Raw genomic sequence first — 16,312 nt, 5'->3', positions numbered from 1 at the left:
CTCACCAGTTGTAGGTTCACCATGAACTTCCACCTCACACAGTGTCAGATACTCTCTTCTTCCTGGAATCACAATGTTCACATAACGGCCTACCATTCCGTTACACTGAAATGTTTTGGTTGTTCCAGCTGGGATAGATGAGATCACAGTGCATCTGAAGAAAAAGATAGGACACGTGTGTTGTGGTTAAAATACTGTTGGGTGATAAAACTATGCATTGGTTTCAACATCATTTTTAAATTTCATACAGGTGATGTTACTGAGAGGAAACACAATGCTGTCTGTTTTAAATGATGGAGATAACCAGTCCAGTACCTGATTGTAACTCACCCGACAGGTATCAAATGTTTAAACCTAATATAAAACGGACAGGGTTGCTACCTGGGATTTGCGTTGCCGTTGTCACTGAGAGAATTCCCAATGCGGATCTCAGCTCCATTGATTCTATCATGGCAACAATCCTTTCTATTGGTGATGGTGACAGTGTTGATTTTATACAACTTCTGGAGATCCAGTCTCCACCATGGTTTGAGATTCTTTTGTGTGTGGGTACAGGATCCTTGTCCCCAGTTGCTAGCACGATTCCCATCAATGGCCCTTTCAGGCACAGCTTTCCCAAACAGTGTAGACTGAGTCACTTTTCCACCTCTGGCAATATTCGTACCTGGACAAAGTTTATTTTTTTGAAATATAAGATAGTTTGAAGAAGGCTCAGAAACATAAAATGGCTTGTTTTGACCAAGTAGAACATAGAACTAGCAGTCAGCATATTTGATTTAAATTTTTGTTCGATCATCTACTCAAAGACATCTACACAACATTTTATACGGTACAACTCACCAGTGATAGTTGGAGGTTTACCACCTGATGAACAAGACGGCAAAAGTGTGTTATACTTAAAATAATGTTGGATGAAAAAAATATTCATTGTTCTCAGCAGAATTTCTAATTCTATACTAGTAGTACTACTATACTACTATACTATAGTACTACCATATATAGTAACTTGAAAGAGGCACATAATCATTACATGGGTTAATATAACCATGGAAAACATAGAACAAGCAGTCAGCATATTTGATTGAAACTTTTGTGTGATTATCTGCTCAAATTCATCTACACAACAATTTATATTATACAACTCACCAGTTGTAGGTTCACCATGAACTTCCACCTCACACAGTGTCAGATACTCTCTTCTTCCTGGAATCACAATGTTCACATAACGGCCTACCATTCCGTTACACTGAAATGTTTTGGTTTTTCCAGCTGGGATAGATGAGATCACAGTGCATCTGAAGAAAAAGATAGGACACGTGTGTTGTGGTTAAAATACTGTTGGGTGATAAAACTATGCATTGGTTTCAACATCATTTTTAAATTTCATACAGGTGATGTTACTGAGAGGAAACACAATGCTGTCTGTTTTAAATGATGGAGATAACCAGTCCAGTACCTGATTGTAACTCACCCGACAGGTATCAAATGTTTAAACCTAATATAAAACGGACAGGGTTGCTACCTGGGATTTGCGTTGCCGTTGTCACTGAGAGAATTCCCAATGCGGATCTCAGCTCCATTGATTCTATCATGGCAACAATCCTTTCTATTGGTGATGGTGACAGTGTTGATTTTATACAACTTCTGGAGATCCAGTCTCCACCATGGTTTGAGATTCTTTTGTGTGTGGGTACAGGATCCTTGTCCCCAGTTGCTAGCACGATTCCCATCAATGGCCCTTTCAGGCACAGCTTTCCCAAACAGTGTAGACTGAGTCACTTTTCCACCTCTGGCAATATTCGTACCTGGACAAAGTTTATTTTTTTGAAATATAAGATAGTTTGAAGAAGGCTCAGAAACATAAAATGGCTTGTTTTGACCAAGTAGAACATAGAACTAGCAGTCAGCATATTTGATTTAAATTTTTGTTCGATCATCTACTCAAAGACATCTACACAACATTTTATACGGTACAACTCACCAGTGATAGTTGGAGGTTTACCACCTGATGAACAAGACGGCAAAAGTGTGTTATACTTAAAATAATGTTGGATGAAAAAAATATTCATTGTTCTCAGCAGAATTTCTAATTCTATACTAGTAGTACTACTATACTACTATACTATAGTACTACCATATATAGTAACTTGAAAGAGGCACATAATCATTACATGGGTTGATATAACCATGGAAAACATAGAACAAGCAGTCAGCATATTTGATTGAAACTTTTGTGTGATTATCTACTCAAATTCATCTACACAACAATTTATATTATACAACTCACCAGCTGAAGGTTCACCGTAAACTTCCACCTCACACAGTGTCAGATACTCTCTTCTTCCTGGAATCACAATGTTCACATAACGGCCTACCATTCCGTTACACTGAAATGTTTTGGTTTTTCCAGCTGGGATAGATGAGATCACAGTGCATCTGAAGAAAAAGATAGGACACGTGTGTTGTGGTTAAAATACTGTTGGGTGATAAAACTATGGATTGGTTTCAACATCATTTTTAAATTTCATACAGGTGATGTTACTGAGAGGAAACATAATGCTGTCTGTTTTAAATGATGGAGATAACCAGTCCAGTACCTGATTGTAACTCACCCGACAGGTATCAAATGTTTAAACCTAATATAAAACGGACAGGGTTGCTACCTGGGATTTGTGTTGCCGTTCTCACTGAGAGAATTTCCAATGCGGATCTCAGCTCCATTGATTCTATTGGGGCAACAATCTCCTCTGTTGGTGATTGTGATAGTGTTGATTTCATACGACTTCAGGAGGTCCAGTCTCCACCATGGCTTGGGATTATTCATTGTGGCGGAACAGGATGCCTGTCCCCAGTTGCTAGCACGATTCCCATCAATGGCCCTTTCAGGCACAGCTTTCCCATACAATGTAGACTGAGTCACTTTTCCACCACTCGCAATATTCGTACCTGGACAAAGTTTATTTTTTTGAAATATAAGATAGTTTGAAGAAGGCTCAGAAACATAAAATAGCTTGTTTTGACCAAGTAGAACATAGAACTAGCAGTCAGCATATTTGATTTAAATTTTTGTTCGATCATCTACTCAAAGACATCTACACAACATTTTATATGGTACAACTCACCAGTGATAGTTGGAGGTTTACCACCTGATGAACAAGACGGCAAAAGTGTGTTATACTTAAAATAATGTTGGATGAAAAAAATATTCATTGTTCTCAGCAGAATTTCTAATTCTACACTAGTAGTACTACTATACTACTATACTATAGTACTACCATATATAGTAACTTGAAAGAGGCACATAATCATTACATGGGTTGATATAACCATGGAAAACATAGAACAAGCAGTCAGCATATTTGATTGAAACTTTTGTGTGATTATCTACTCAAATTCATCTACACAACAATTTATATTATACAACTCACCAGCTGAAGGTTCACCGTAAACTTCCACCTCACACAGTGTCAGATACTCTCTTCTTCCTGGAATCACAATGTTCACATAACGGCCTACCATTCCGTTACACTGAAATGTTTTGGTTTTTCCAGCTGGGATAGATGAGATCACAGTGCATCTGAAGAAAAAGATAGGACACGTGTGTTGTGGTTAAAATACTGTTGGGTGATAAAACTATGGATTGGTTTCAACATCATTTTTAAATTTCATACAGGTGATGTTACTGAGAGGAAACATAATGCTGTCTGTTTTAAATGATGGAGATAACCAGTCCAGTACCTGATTGTAACTCACCCGACAGGTATCAAATGTTTAAACCTAATATAAAACGGACAGGGTTGCTACCTGGGATTTGCGTTGCCGTTGTCACTGAGAGAATTTCCAATGCGGATCTCAGCTCCATTGATTCTATTGGGGCAACAATCTCCTCTGTTGGTGATTGTGATAGTGTTGATTTCATACGACTTCAGGAGGTCCAGTCTCCACCATGGCTTGGGATTATTCATTGTGGCGGAACAGGATGCCTGTCCCCAGTTGCTAGCACGATTCCCATCAATGGCCCTTTCAGGCACAGCTTTCCCATACAGTGTAGACTGAGTCACTTTTCCACCACTCGCAATATTCGTACCTGGACAAAGTTCATTTTTTGAAATATAAGGTAGTTTAAAGAAGGCACAGAAACATAAAATGGCTTGTTTTGACCAAGTACAACACAGAACAAGCAGTCAGCATATTTGATTGAAACTTTTGTGTGATTATCTGCTCAAATTCATCTACACAACAATTTATATTATACAACTCACCAGTTGTAGGTTCACCATGAACTTCCACCTCACACAGTGTCAGATACTCTCTTCTTCCTGGAATCACAATGTTCACATAACGGCCTACCATTCCGTTACACTGAAATGTTTTGGTTGTTCCAGCTGGGATAGATGAGATCACAGTGCATCTGAAGAAAAAGATAGGACACGTGTGTTGTGGTTAAAATACTGTTGGGTGATAAAACTATGCATTGGTTTCAACATCATTTTTAAATTTCATACAGGTGATGTTACTGAGAGGAAACACAATGCTGTCTGTTTTAAATGATGGAGATAACCAGTCCAGTACCTGATTGTAACTCACCCGACAGGTATCAAATGTTTAAACCTAATATAAAACGGACAGGGTTGCTACCTGGGATTTGCGTTGCCGTTGTCACTGAGAGAATTCCCAATGCGGATCTCAGCTCCATTGATTCTATCATGGCAACAATCCTTTCTATTGGTGATGGTGACAGTGTTGATTTTATACAACTTCTGGAGATCCAGTCTCCACCATGGTTTGAGATTCTTTTGTGTGTGGGTACAGGATCCTTGTCCCCAGTTGCTAGCACGATTCCCATCAATGGCCCTTTCAGGCACAGCTTTCCCAAACAGTGTAGACTGAGTCACTTTTCCACCTCTGGCAATATTCGTACCTGGACAAAGTTTATTTTTTTGAAATATAAGATAGTTTGAAGAAGGCTCAGAAACATAAAATGGCTTGTTTTGACCAAGTAGAACATAGAACTAGCAGTCAGCATATTTGATTTAAATTTTTGTTCGATCATCTACTCAAAGACATCTACACAACATTTTATACGGTACAACTCACCAGTGATAGTTGGAGGTTTACCACCTGATGAACAAGACGGCAAAAGTGTGTTATACTTAAAATAATGTTGGATGAAAAAAATATTCATTGTTCTCAGCAGAATTTCTAATTCTATACTAGTAGTACTACTATACTACTATACTATAGTACTACCATATATAGTAACTTGAAAGAGGCACATAATCATTACATGGGTTAATATAACCATGGAAAACATAGAACAAGCAGTCAGCATATTTGATTGAAACTTTTGTGTGATTATCTGCTCAAATTCATCTACACAACAATTTATATTATACAACTCACCAGTTGTAGGTTCACCATGAACTTCCACCTCACACAGTGTCAGATACTCTCTTCTTCCTGGAATCACAATGTTCACATAACGGCCTACCATTCCGTTACACTGAAATGTTTTGGTTTTTCCAGCTGGGATAGATGAGATCACAGTGCATCTGAAGAAAAAGATAGGACACGTGTGTTGTGGTTAAAATACTGTTGGGTGATAAAACTATGCATTGGTTTCAACATCATTTTTAAATTTCATACAGGTGATGTTACTGAGAGGAAACACAATGCTGTCTGTTTTAAATGATGGAGATAACCAGTCCAGTACCTGATTGTAACTCACCCGACAGGTATCAAATGTTTAAACCTAATATAAAACGGACAGGGTTGCTACCTGGGATTTGCGTTGCCGTTGTCACTGAGAGAATTCCCAATGCGGATCTCAGCTCCATTGATTCTATCATGGCAACAATCCTTTCTATTGGTGATGGTGACAGTGTTGATTTTATACAACTTCTGGAGATCCAGTCTCCACCATGGTTTGAGATTCTTTTGTGTGTGGGTACAGGATCCTTGTCCCCAGTTGCTAGCACGATTCCCATCAATGGCCCTTTCAGGCACAGCTTTCCCAAACAGTGTAGACTGAGTCACTTTTCCACCTCTGGCAATATTCGTACCTGGACAAAGTTTATTTTTTTGAAATATAAGATAGTTTGAAGAAGGCTCAGAAACATAAAATGGCTTGTTTTGACCAAGTAGAACATAGAACTAGCAGTCAGCATATTTGATTTAAATTTTTGTTCGATCATCTACTCAAAGACATCTACACAACATTTTATACAGTACAACTCACCAGTGATAGTTGGAGGTTTACCACCTGATGAACAAGACGGCAAAAGTGTGTTATACTTAAAATAATGTTGGATGAAAAAAATATTCATTGTTCTCAGCAGAATTTCTAATTCTATACTAGTAGTACTACTATACTACTATACTATAGTACTACCATATATAGTAACTTGAAAGAGGCACATAATCATTACATGGGTTGATATAACCATGGAAAACATAGAACAAGCAGTCAGCATATTTGATTGAAACTTTTGTGTGATTATCTACTCAAATTCATCTACACAACAATTTATATTATACAACTCACCAGCTGAAGGTTCACCGTAAACTTCCACCTCACACAGTGTCAGATACTCTCTTCTTCCTGGAATCACAATGTTCACATAACGGCCTACCATTCCGTTACACTGAAATGTTTTGGTTTTTCCAGCTGGGATAGATGAGATCACAGTGCATCTGAAGAAAAAGATAGGACACGTGTGTTGTGGTTAAAATACTGTTGGGTGATAAAACTATGGATTGGTTTCAACATCATTTTTAAATTTCATACAGGTGATGTTACTGAGAGGAAACATAATGCTGTCTGTTTTAAATGATGGAGATAACCAGTCCAGTACCTGATTGTAACTCACCCGACAGGTATCAAATGTTTAAACCTAATATAAAACGGACAGGGTTGCTACCTGGGATTTGTGTTGCCGTTGTCACTGAGAGAATTTCCAATGCGGATCTCAGCTCCATTGATTCTATTGGGGCAACAATCTCCTCTGTTGGTGATTGTGATAGTGTTGATTTCATACGACTTCAGGAGGTCCAGTCTCCACCATGGCTTGGGATTATTCATTGTGGCGGAACAGGATGCCTGTCCCCAGTTGCTAGCACGATTCCCATCAATGGCCCTTTCAGGCACAGCTTTCCCATACAATGTAGACTGAGTCACTTTTCCACCACTCGCAATATTCGTACCTGGACAAAGTTTATTTTTTTGAAATATAAGGTAGTTTGAAGAAGGCTCAGAAACATAAAATAGCTTGTTTTGACCAAGTAGAACATAGAACTAGCAGTCAGCATATTTGATTTAAATTTTTGTTCGATCATCTACTCAAAGACATCTACACAACATTTTATATGGTACAACTCACCAGTGATAGTTGGAGGTTTACCACCTGATGAACAAGACGGCAAAAGTGTGTTATACTTAAAATAATGTTGGATGAAAAAAATATTCATTGTTCTCAGCAGAATTTCTAATTCTACACTAGTAGTACTACTATACTACTATACTATAGTACTACCATATATAGTAACTTGAAAGAGGCACATAATCATTACATGGGTTGATATAACCATGGAAAACATAGAACAAGCAGTCAGCATATTTGATTGAAACTTTTGTGTGATTATCTACTCAAATTCATCTACACAACAATTTATATTATACAACTCACCAGCTGAAGGTTCACCGTAAACTTCCACCTCACACAGTGTCAGATACTCTCTTCTTCCTGGAATCACAATGTTCACATAACGGCCTACCATTCCGTTACACTGAAATGTTTTGGTTTTTCCAGCTGGGATAGATGAGATCACAGTGCATCTGAAGAAAAAGATAGGACACGTGTGTTGTGGTTAAAATACTGTTGGGTGATAAAACTATGGATTGGTTTCAACATCATTTTTAAATTTCATACAGGTGATGTTACTGAGAGGAAACATAATGCTGTCTGTTTTAAATGATGGAGATAACCAGTCCAGTACCTGATTGTAACTCACCCGACAGGTATCAAATGTTTAAACCTAATATAAAACGGACAGGGTTGCTACCTGGGATTTGCGTTGCCGTTGTCACTGAGAGAATTTCCAATGCGGATCTCAGCTCCATTGATTCTATTGGGGCAACAATCTCCTCTGTTGGTGATTGTGATAGTGTTGATTTCATACGACTTCAGGAGGTCCAGTCTCCACCATGGCTTGGGATTATTCATTGTGGCGGAACAGGATGCCTGTCCCCAGTTGCTAGCACGATTCCCATCAATGGCCCTTTCAGGCACAGCTTTCCCATACAGTGTAGACTGAGTCACTTTTCCACCACTCGCAATATTCGTACCTGGACAAAGTTCATTTTTTGAAATATAAGGTAGTTTAAAGAAGGCACAGAAACATAAAATGGCTTGTTTTGACCAAGTACAACACAGAACAAGCAGTCAGCATATTTGATTGAAACTTTTGTGTGATTATCTGCTCAAATTCATCTACACAACAATTTATATTATACAACTCACCAGTTGTAGGTTCACCATGAACTTCCACCTCACACAGTGTCAGATACTCTCTTCTTCCTGGAATCACAATGTTCACATAACGGCCTACCATTCCGTTACACTGAAATGTTTTGGTTGTTCCAGCTGGGATAGATGAGATCACAGTGCATCTGAAGAAAAAGATAGGACACGTGTGTTGTGGTTAAAATACTGTTGGGTGATAAAACTATGCATTGGTTTCAACATCATTTTTAAATTTCATACAGGTGATGTTACTGAGAGGAAACACAATGCTGTCTGTTTTAAATGATGGAGATAACCAGTCCAGTACCTGATTGTAACTCACCCGACAGGTATCAAATGTTTAAACCTAATATAAAACGGACAGGGTTGCTACCTGGGATTTGCGTTGCCGTTGTCACTGAGAGAATTCCCAATGCGGATCTCAGCTCCATTGATTCTATCATGGCAACAATCCTTTCTATTGGTGATGGTGACAGTCTTGATTTTATACAACTTCTGGAGATCCAGTCTCCACCATGGTTTGAGATTCTTTTGTGTGTGGGTACAGGATCCTTGTCCCCAGTTGCTAGCACGATTCCCATCAATGGCCCTTTCAGGCACAGCTTTCCCAAACAGTGTAGACTGAGTCACTTTTCCACCTCTGGCAATATTCGTATCTGGACAAAGTTTATTTTTTTGAAATATAAGATAGTTTGAAGAAGGCTCAGAAACATAAAATGGCTTGTTTTGACCAAGTACAACACAGAACAAGCAGTCAGCATATTTGATTGAAACTTTTGTGTGATTATCTGCTCAAATTCATCTACACAACAATTTATATTATACAACTCACCAGTTGTAGGTTCACCATGAACTTCCACCTCACACAGTGTCAGATACTCTCTTCTTCCTGGAATCACAATGTTCACATAACGGCCTACCATTCCGTTACACTGAAATGTTTTGGTTGTTCCAGCTGGGATAGATGAGATCACAGTGCATCTGAAGAAAAAGATAGGACACGTGTGTTGTGGTTAAAATACTGTTGGGTGATAAAACTATGCATTGGTTTCAACATCATTTTTAAATTTCATACAGGTGATGTTACTGAGAGGAAACACAATGCTGTCTGTTTTAAATGATGGAGATAACCAGTCCAGTACCTGATTGTAACTCACCCGACAGGTATCAAATGTTTAAACCTAATATAAAACGGACAGGGTTGCTACCTGGGATTTGCGTTGCCGTTGTCACTGAGAGAATTCCCAATGCGGATCTCAGCTCCATTGATTCTATCATGGCAACAATCCTTTCTATTGGTGATGGTGACAGTGTTGATTTTATACAACTTCTGGAGATCCAGTCTCCACCATGGTTTGAGATTCTTTTGTGTGTGGGTACAGGATCCTTGTCCCCAGTTGCTAGCACGATTCCCATCAATGGCCCTTTCAGGCACAGCTTTCCCAAACAGTGTAGACTGAGTCACTTTTCCACCTCTGGCAATATTCGTACCTGGACAAAGTTTATTTTTTTGAAATATAAGATAGTTTGAAGAAGGCTCAGAAACATAAAATGGCTTGTTTTGACCAAGTAGAACATAGAACTAGCAGTCAGCATATTTGATTTAAATTTTTGTTCGATCATCTACTCAAAGACATCTACACAACATTTTATACGGTACAACTCACCAGTGATAGTTGGAGGTTTACCACCTGATGAACAAGACGGCAAAAGTGTGTTATACTTAAAATAATGTTGGATGAAAAAAATATTCATTGTTCTCAGCAGAATTTCTAATTCTATACTAGTAGTACTACTATACTACTATACTATAGTACTACCATATATAGTAACTTGAAAGAGGCACATAATCATTACATGGGTTGATATAACCATGGAAAACATAGAACAAGCAGTCAGCATATTTGATTGAAACTTTTGTGTGATTATCTGCTCAAATTCATCTACACAACAATTTATATTATACAACTCACCAGCTGAAGGTTCACCGTAAACTTCCACCTCACACAGTGTCAGATACTCTCTTCTTCCTGGAATCACAATGTTCACATAACGGCCTACCATTCCGTTACACTGAAATATTTTGGTTTTTCCAGCTGGGATAGATGAGATCACAGTGCATCTGAAGAAAAAGATAGGACACGTGTGTTGTGGTTAAAATACTGTTGGGTGATAAAACTATGCATTGGTTTCAACATCATTTTTAAATTTCATACAGGTGATGTTACTGAGAGGAAACACAATGCTGTCTGTTTTAAATGATGGAGATAACCAGTCCAGTACCTGATTGTAACTCACCCGACAGGTATCAAATGTTTAAACCTAATATAAAACGGACAGGGTTGCTACCTGGGATTTGCGTTGCCGTTGTCACTGAGAGAATTCCCAATGCGGATCTCAGCTCCATTGATTCTATTGGGGCAACAATCTCCTCTGTTAGTGATTGTGATAGTGTTGATTTCATACGACTTCAGGAGGTCCAGTCTCCACCATGGCTTGGGATTATTCATTGTGGCGGAACAGGATGCCTGTCCCCAGTTGCTAGCACGATTCCCATCAATGGCCCTTTCAGGCACAGCTTTCCCATACAATGTAGACTGAGTCACTTTTCCACCACTCGCAATATTCGTACCTGGACAAAGTTTATTTTTTTGAAATATAAGATAGTTTGAAGAAGGCTCAGAAACATAAAATAGCTTGTTTTGACCAAGTAGAACATAGAACTAGCAGTCAGCATATTTGATTTAAATTTTTGTTCGATCATCTACTCAAAGACATCTACACAACATTTTATATGGTACAACTCACCAGTGATAGTTGGAGGTTTACCACCTGATGAACAAGACGGCAAAAGTGTGTTATACTTAAAATAATGTTGGATGAAAAAAATATTCATTGTTCTCAGCAGAATTTCTAATTCTATACTAGTAGTACTACTATACTACTATACTATAGTACTACCATATATAGTAACTTGAAAGAGGCACATAATCATTACATGGGTTGATATAACCATGGAAAACATAGAACAAGCAGTCAGCATATTTGATTGAAACTTTTGTGTGATTATCTGCTCAAATTCATCTACACAACAATTTATATTATACAACTCACCAGTTGTAGGTACACCATAAACTTCCACCTCACACAGTGTCAGATACTCTCTTCTTCCTGGAATCACAATGTTCACATAACGGCCTACCATTCCGTTACACTGAAATGTTTTGGTTGTTCCAGCTGGAATAGATGAGATCACAGTGCATCTGAAGAAAAAGATAGGACACGTGTGTTGTGGTTAAAATACTGTTTGGTGATAAAACTATGCATTGGTTTCAACATCATTTTTAAATTTCATACAGGTGATGTTACTGAGAGGAAACATAATGCTGTCTGTTTTAAATGATGGAGATAACCAGTCCAGTACCTGATTGTAACTCACCCGACAGGTATCAAATGTTTAAACCTAATATAAAACGGACAGGGTTGCTACCTGGGATTTGCGTTGCCGTTGTCACTGAGAGAATTCCCAATGCGGATCTCAGCTCCATTGATTCTATCATGGCAACAATCCTTTCTATTGGTGATGGTGACAGTGTTGATTTTATACAACTTCTGGAGATCCAGTCTCCACCATGGTTTGAGATTCTTTTGTGTGTGGGTACAGGATCCTTGTCCCCAGTTGCTAGCACGATTCCCATCAATGGCCCTTTCAGGCACAGCTTTCCCATACAGGGTAGACTGAGTCACTTTTCCACCTCTGGCAATATTCGTACCTGGACAAAGTTCATTTTTTTGAAATATAAGATAGTTTGAAGAAGGCTCAGAAACATAAAATAGCTTGTTTTGACCAAGTAGAACATAGAACTAGCAGTCAGCATATTTGATTTAAATTTTTGTTCGATCATCTACTCAAAGACATCTACAAAACATTTTATACGGTACAACTCACCAGTGATAGTTGGAGGTTTACCACCTGATGAACAAGACGGCAAAAGTGTGTTATACTTAAAATAATGTTGGATGAAAAAAATATTCATTGTTCTCAGCAGAATTTCTAATTCTATACTAGTAGTACTACTATACTACTATACTATAGTACTACCATATATAGTAACTTGAAAGAGGCACATAATCATTACATGGGTTGATATAACCATGGAAAACATAGAACAAGCAGTCAGCATATTTGATTGAAACTTTTGTGTGATTACCTACTCAAATTCATCTACACAACAATTTATATTATACAACTCACCAGCTGAAGGTTCACCGTAAACTTCCACCTCACACAGTGTCAGATACTCTCTTCTTCCTAGAATCACAATGTTCACATAACGGCCAACCATTCCATAACACTGAAATGTTTTGGAGGCACCACCTCTGATAGAGCTGACCATAGCGCATCTGGGGGAGGGGGAAGTATTGTCTTTAAATATTGTCTGTTAAATATCAAACATTATGCATAGGTCTGAACATTATTTTAATCTTACACTTATGATATTACTGAGTTGAAAATTAAATCAGACATCAAATGCTCAAAGTTAATGTCATATGCACAGTGTTGCTACCTGGGATTAGCATTGCCATTGGCATTGAGAGAATTTCCAATGCGGATCTCAGCTCCATTGAGCCTTTCTGAACAACAATCTCTTCTGTTGGTGATGGTGACTGTACTGACTTTATATGACTTCAGGAGGTCCAGTCTCCACCATGGATTGAATTCTTTGCGGGTGTGGGTACAGGATCCCTGCCTCCAGTTGCTAGCCCAATTTCCATCAATGGCCCTTTCAGCAACAGCAATCTCAAATGTGGAAGACTGAGTCGCTCTCCCTCTTCTTGCAATGTTACCTGGACATAGTGCAACATTTTGAAATGAAAGGTTTATTGTGAGCACAGTTTTGTGTATACAGTATTTAAAACTTGAAAAATTAGTTCATTGAACCCATTTTCTATAGAAAAAATCAGTCTAGTAACTATTTGTATATATTGATACTACAAGAATTGAGAAAATATGTGTTTTTATGTGTTTATCTGTGTGACTTAACACAGTGTACACAGCCTGTGTAGCTTCAGCAGCATGTTATTAGAGCAGTAGCAGGTTCAGTCCTCAATCTGTGTCTCTTAAGGATGCATTCATGCATAGAATTGAGCTAATTTCCCCTGTATTTTCAAACCGTTATCCAAATACACAATCATGGTAGCTAAGCAAATAAAATTGAATTATTCCATCAAATAAAGTATAAAAGAAAAGACTGGCTGCACCCTGGTGGTTGAATGGTTAGAGCATATGCCACATAATCGCAGCGTCCCTGGTTTGAATCTGGCCAGGAACCAATGCTGCAGGTTATTCCCCTCTTTTTCTCTCTCCTGTTTCCTGTCGGTCTCTCTGCCAGCTACCGTCTGAATAAAGGCATGAAATGCCCAAAAAAATAAATCTTAAAAAAAGAAGAAAAGCCTGACTTATACCAATAAGCCTAGCTCATTTACGTGTGAGTTTAGTTCCAATACTGGCTTGCATATATTTCTGCTCAGTAACCAACACAACTTATAATACAGAACTAGGTGTCAAGTTTAATTTTGCTGTGTGTCTTTTGGGAGGAGACAAATTCTCAAAAGATGATCAAGTGTCATTTTGCGCTTGCATCATTCAGAAACAAGATGTAAGAACTCTGAGGGGCCTTCACAATTATACCTATTTCAGTTAGTCCCCATTTTATTCCTTGATTTTTTTGTTTTGTGTCTTGTTTTTGTTTTGGAGTGAACTCATTTATAATTTAAGAAATAAAAGTGTGTCATAGTTGATATTAAGTTATTTTGTCAGTCAATAACATTAAGTAAATAGAGAAGCTGTCTGTTAAATTATATTAATACAGGCTATTGAATACAAATATCAATTAGATAGTATTCTCCATGAGAAATAAAGGATAAATACCCAGTTATAATAATCATCTGCTTATAGTCTCATTTGATCCCGACAGACGTGATTATACACTATACTACTGACAGAAATCCTGCAAAAGAGAAAATATGTCAAAGAGTATTAAAATTTTATAGTTGGTAATTGTAAGTTTTCTTTAGTTGCCAACACCATGATTTGAAATATAGGCTACCATAAAAACTGGTGTATAAGACGCAGTCTATTGTGGGGGGTCTCATACTGGGAAAAACCCTTTTTAACACTATTTAAGACTGGTTTATTTGAATGCACCAGTAACCATTCATTTATAAATATGTGTTTATACTCCAAAACTTTCTCAATGTAGTTTTATTTGAAACACAATTAAAACACACATATTACACCTGAAACAGTGTGTCGGGTTAATGGTTAATGGTCGGGTAATGATTTGCTTAGCGGAACCTGACTGGTAGGCTATATTAACTCAGACTGTGTTCAGGTTAGGCTGAGTTTCAATTAAACCTTTTAAAAGAACACAGTAACTTTATATATGTAATACAGTCTGTAGCTGTGTCTGTGTGCTTACTCGAGTCCCAAAAACTGAGAGCTGTCGCTATGCGTCAATAGACTACTGCGACTAGTTGCGCTTTTGCACATTGTTTGGTCTGTAAATACTGAAACATCACAGCAACTAGTGTATGAAATACTTTTGAGTAGCACAATCATTTTTTTCTGTACAACATACAGTATGAATGGGTCATCAATAGTCTGTTTTCATTATCTGCCGACAAGCTGGAGTGTGCAGTGTGTGTTCGTACAGTTATCGTTATTGTTCTTAGTGTGGACAGCCTTTTACATACCTATGCTCATATCCAGTTTCAAACTATCTCTGTAAATTAAAGGTGAATAGGACACACACCGGTGTATAAGACACACCCTTTTAAATGAAAAAAAATACTGCGTTAAAGGCAGTGGCAATTTTAGACCCTTTTTAAGGGTGCTCAAGCACCCCTAAATTTGATCTCAGTACCCCTAAAAATAAAGAAATGATTATTGTATTTTTTTACTCCTAAAATAACTAAATAAAAATTGTATTTTTTTCCTAAAAATTTAATTAATTAACTTTAATTATTTTGTGAGTCTGTGTGTCTGTTAGAGATGGGACAAACACTTATGCTTCAGGTTCAAATGGTTTTATTTTAACAGGTTGAATGTACTTTGGATAGTTCTGTCATTAATATTGTCTTTCCCTGAAGGTTATATTATTATACACAATAGTAAACCACTCAACTATGTATTAATATTTATTGTTGCAATTTACATTATCCAGGGAAATGAGTAATTTAGCAGGGGGTTACACTTACAGGGCATTGTATATCTAATTCTCATTTAGGAGCTGAGCCCCCTTAAAGGTCTGATCCTAGAATCGCCCCTGGTTAAAGGTGTGTCTTATAGACCTTTTTTACGGTACATTTTATATTATTTAGTGTACTGACAATATGGCCACCATCAGTGATCTGCATGTTCATTTATCAACAAGTAAAGATAAAACTTAAAAATGAGAAAATATGAACAATTTGATTGAAATTAAAAGATCAGTCTTACCATCATAGCTGTTTGTCTGTCCTAGAACAGCCAACAAGGTGAGTACCACAGCTGGTCTCATCATCCTATGGAAAACATTAAACGTTTTTCAAAATATTTCTATTGATGATATACAAAGCATTAATTTGATTATCTAAGCATATTTACACACACACACACACACACACACACACACTTTTTTTTTAAGTTGAGCTTGGCACTATTTTCTTCATCTAAACCATTTAAGCCCTTTATTTATATAACACTTTAAAACAACCACAGCTGAAACAAAGTGCTATACGTAAATAGA

The 16,312-nt window shown here is 37.6% G+C and overlaps 1 protein-coding gene across 1 annotated transcript in view; it reads right to left on the bottom strand.

The window, feature by feature from the left end:
• Positions 1–16,087, bottom strand: part of LOC128366842 (uncharacterized) — a 42,670-nt gene extending 26,583 nt beyond the window's left edge. Inside the window, exons 1-29 of the mRNA XM_053327609.1 lie at positions 16,024–16,087; positions 13,091–13,370; positions 12,778–12,926; positions 12,013–12,295; positions 11,637–11,785; positions 10,872–11,154; positions 10,496–10,644; positions 9,731–10,013; positions 9,355–9,503; positions 8,896–9,178; positions 8,520–8,668; positions 8,062–8,344; positions 7,686–7,834; positions 7,380–7,403; positions 6,921–7,203; positions 6,545–6,693; positions 5,780–6,062; positions 5,404–5,552; positions 4,639–4,921; positions 4,263–4,411; positions 3,805–4,087; positions 3,429–3,577; positions 3,123–3,146; positions 2,664–2,946; positions 2,288–2,436; positions 1,523–1,805; positions 1,147–1,295; positions 382–664; positions 6–154 (exon numbers count right to left, since the gene is read on the bottom strand). Coding sequence (XP_053183584.1) covers positions 6–154; positions 382–664; positions 1,147–1,295; positions 1,523–1,805; positions 2,288–2,436; positions 2,664–2,946; positions 3,123–3,146; positions 3,429–3,577; positions 3,805–4,087; positions 4,263–4,411; positions 4,639–4,921; positions 5,404–5,552; positions 5,780–6,062; positions 6,545–6,693; positions 6,921–7,203; positions 7,380–7,403; positions 7,686–7,834; positions 8,062–8,344; positions 8,520–8,668; positions 8,896–9,178; positions 9,355–9,503; positions 9,731–10,013; positions 10,496–10,644; positions 10,872–11,154; positions 11,637–11,785; positions 12,013–12,295; positions 12,778–12,926; positions 13,091–13,370; positions 16,024–16,087 — 5,725 coding nt within the window. The remainder of the gene's footprint in view (positions 1–5; positions 155–381; positions 665–1,146; positions 1,296–1,522; positions 1,806–2,287; positions 2,437–2,663; positions 2,947–3,122; positions 3,147–3,428; positions 3,578–3,804; positions 4,088–4,262; positions 4,412–4,638; positions 4,922–5,403; positions 5,553–5,779; positions 6,063–6,544; positions 6,694–6,920; positions 7,204–7,379; positions 7,404–7,685; positions 7,835–8,061; positions 8,345–8,519; positions 8,669–8,895; positions 9,179–9,354; positions 9,504–9,730; positions 10,014–10,495; positions 10,645–10,871; positions 11,155–11,636; positions 11,786–12,012; positions 12,296–12,777; positions 12,927–13,090; positions 13,371–16,023) is intronic.
• Positions 16,088–16,312: the final 225 nt, after the last annotated feature.

The sequence above is a fragment of the Scomber japonicus genome, chromosome 10 (assembly GCF_027409825.1).
Source record: "Scomber japonicus isolate fScoJap1 chromosome 10, fScoJap1.pri, whole genome shotgun sequence".
Taxonomy (NCBI): Eukaryota; Metazoa; Chordata; class Actinopteri; order Scombriformes; family Scombridae; genus Scomber; species Scomber japonicus.
The sequence above is the reverse complement of the archived record's forward strand: the minus strand, read 5'-3'. Positions and strand labels throughout refer to the sequence as shown.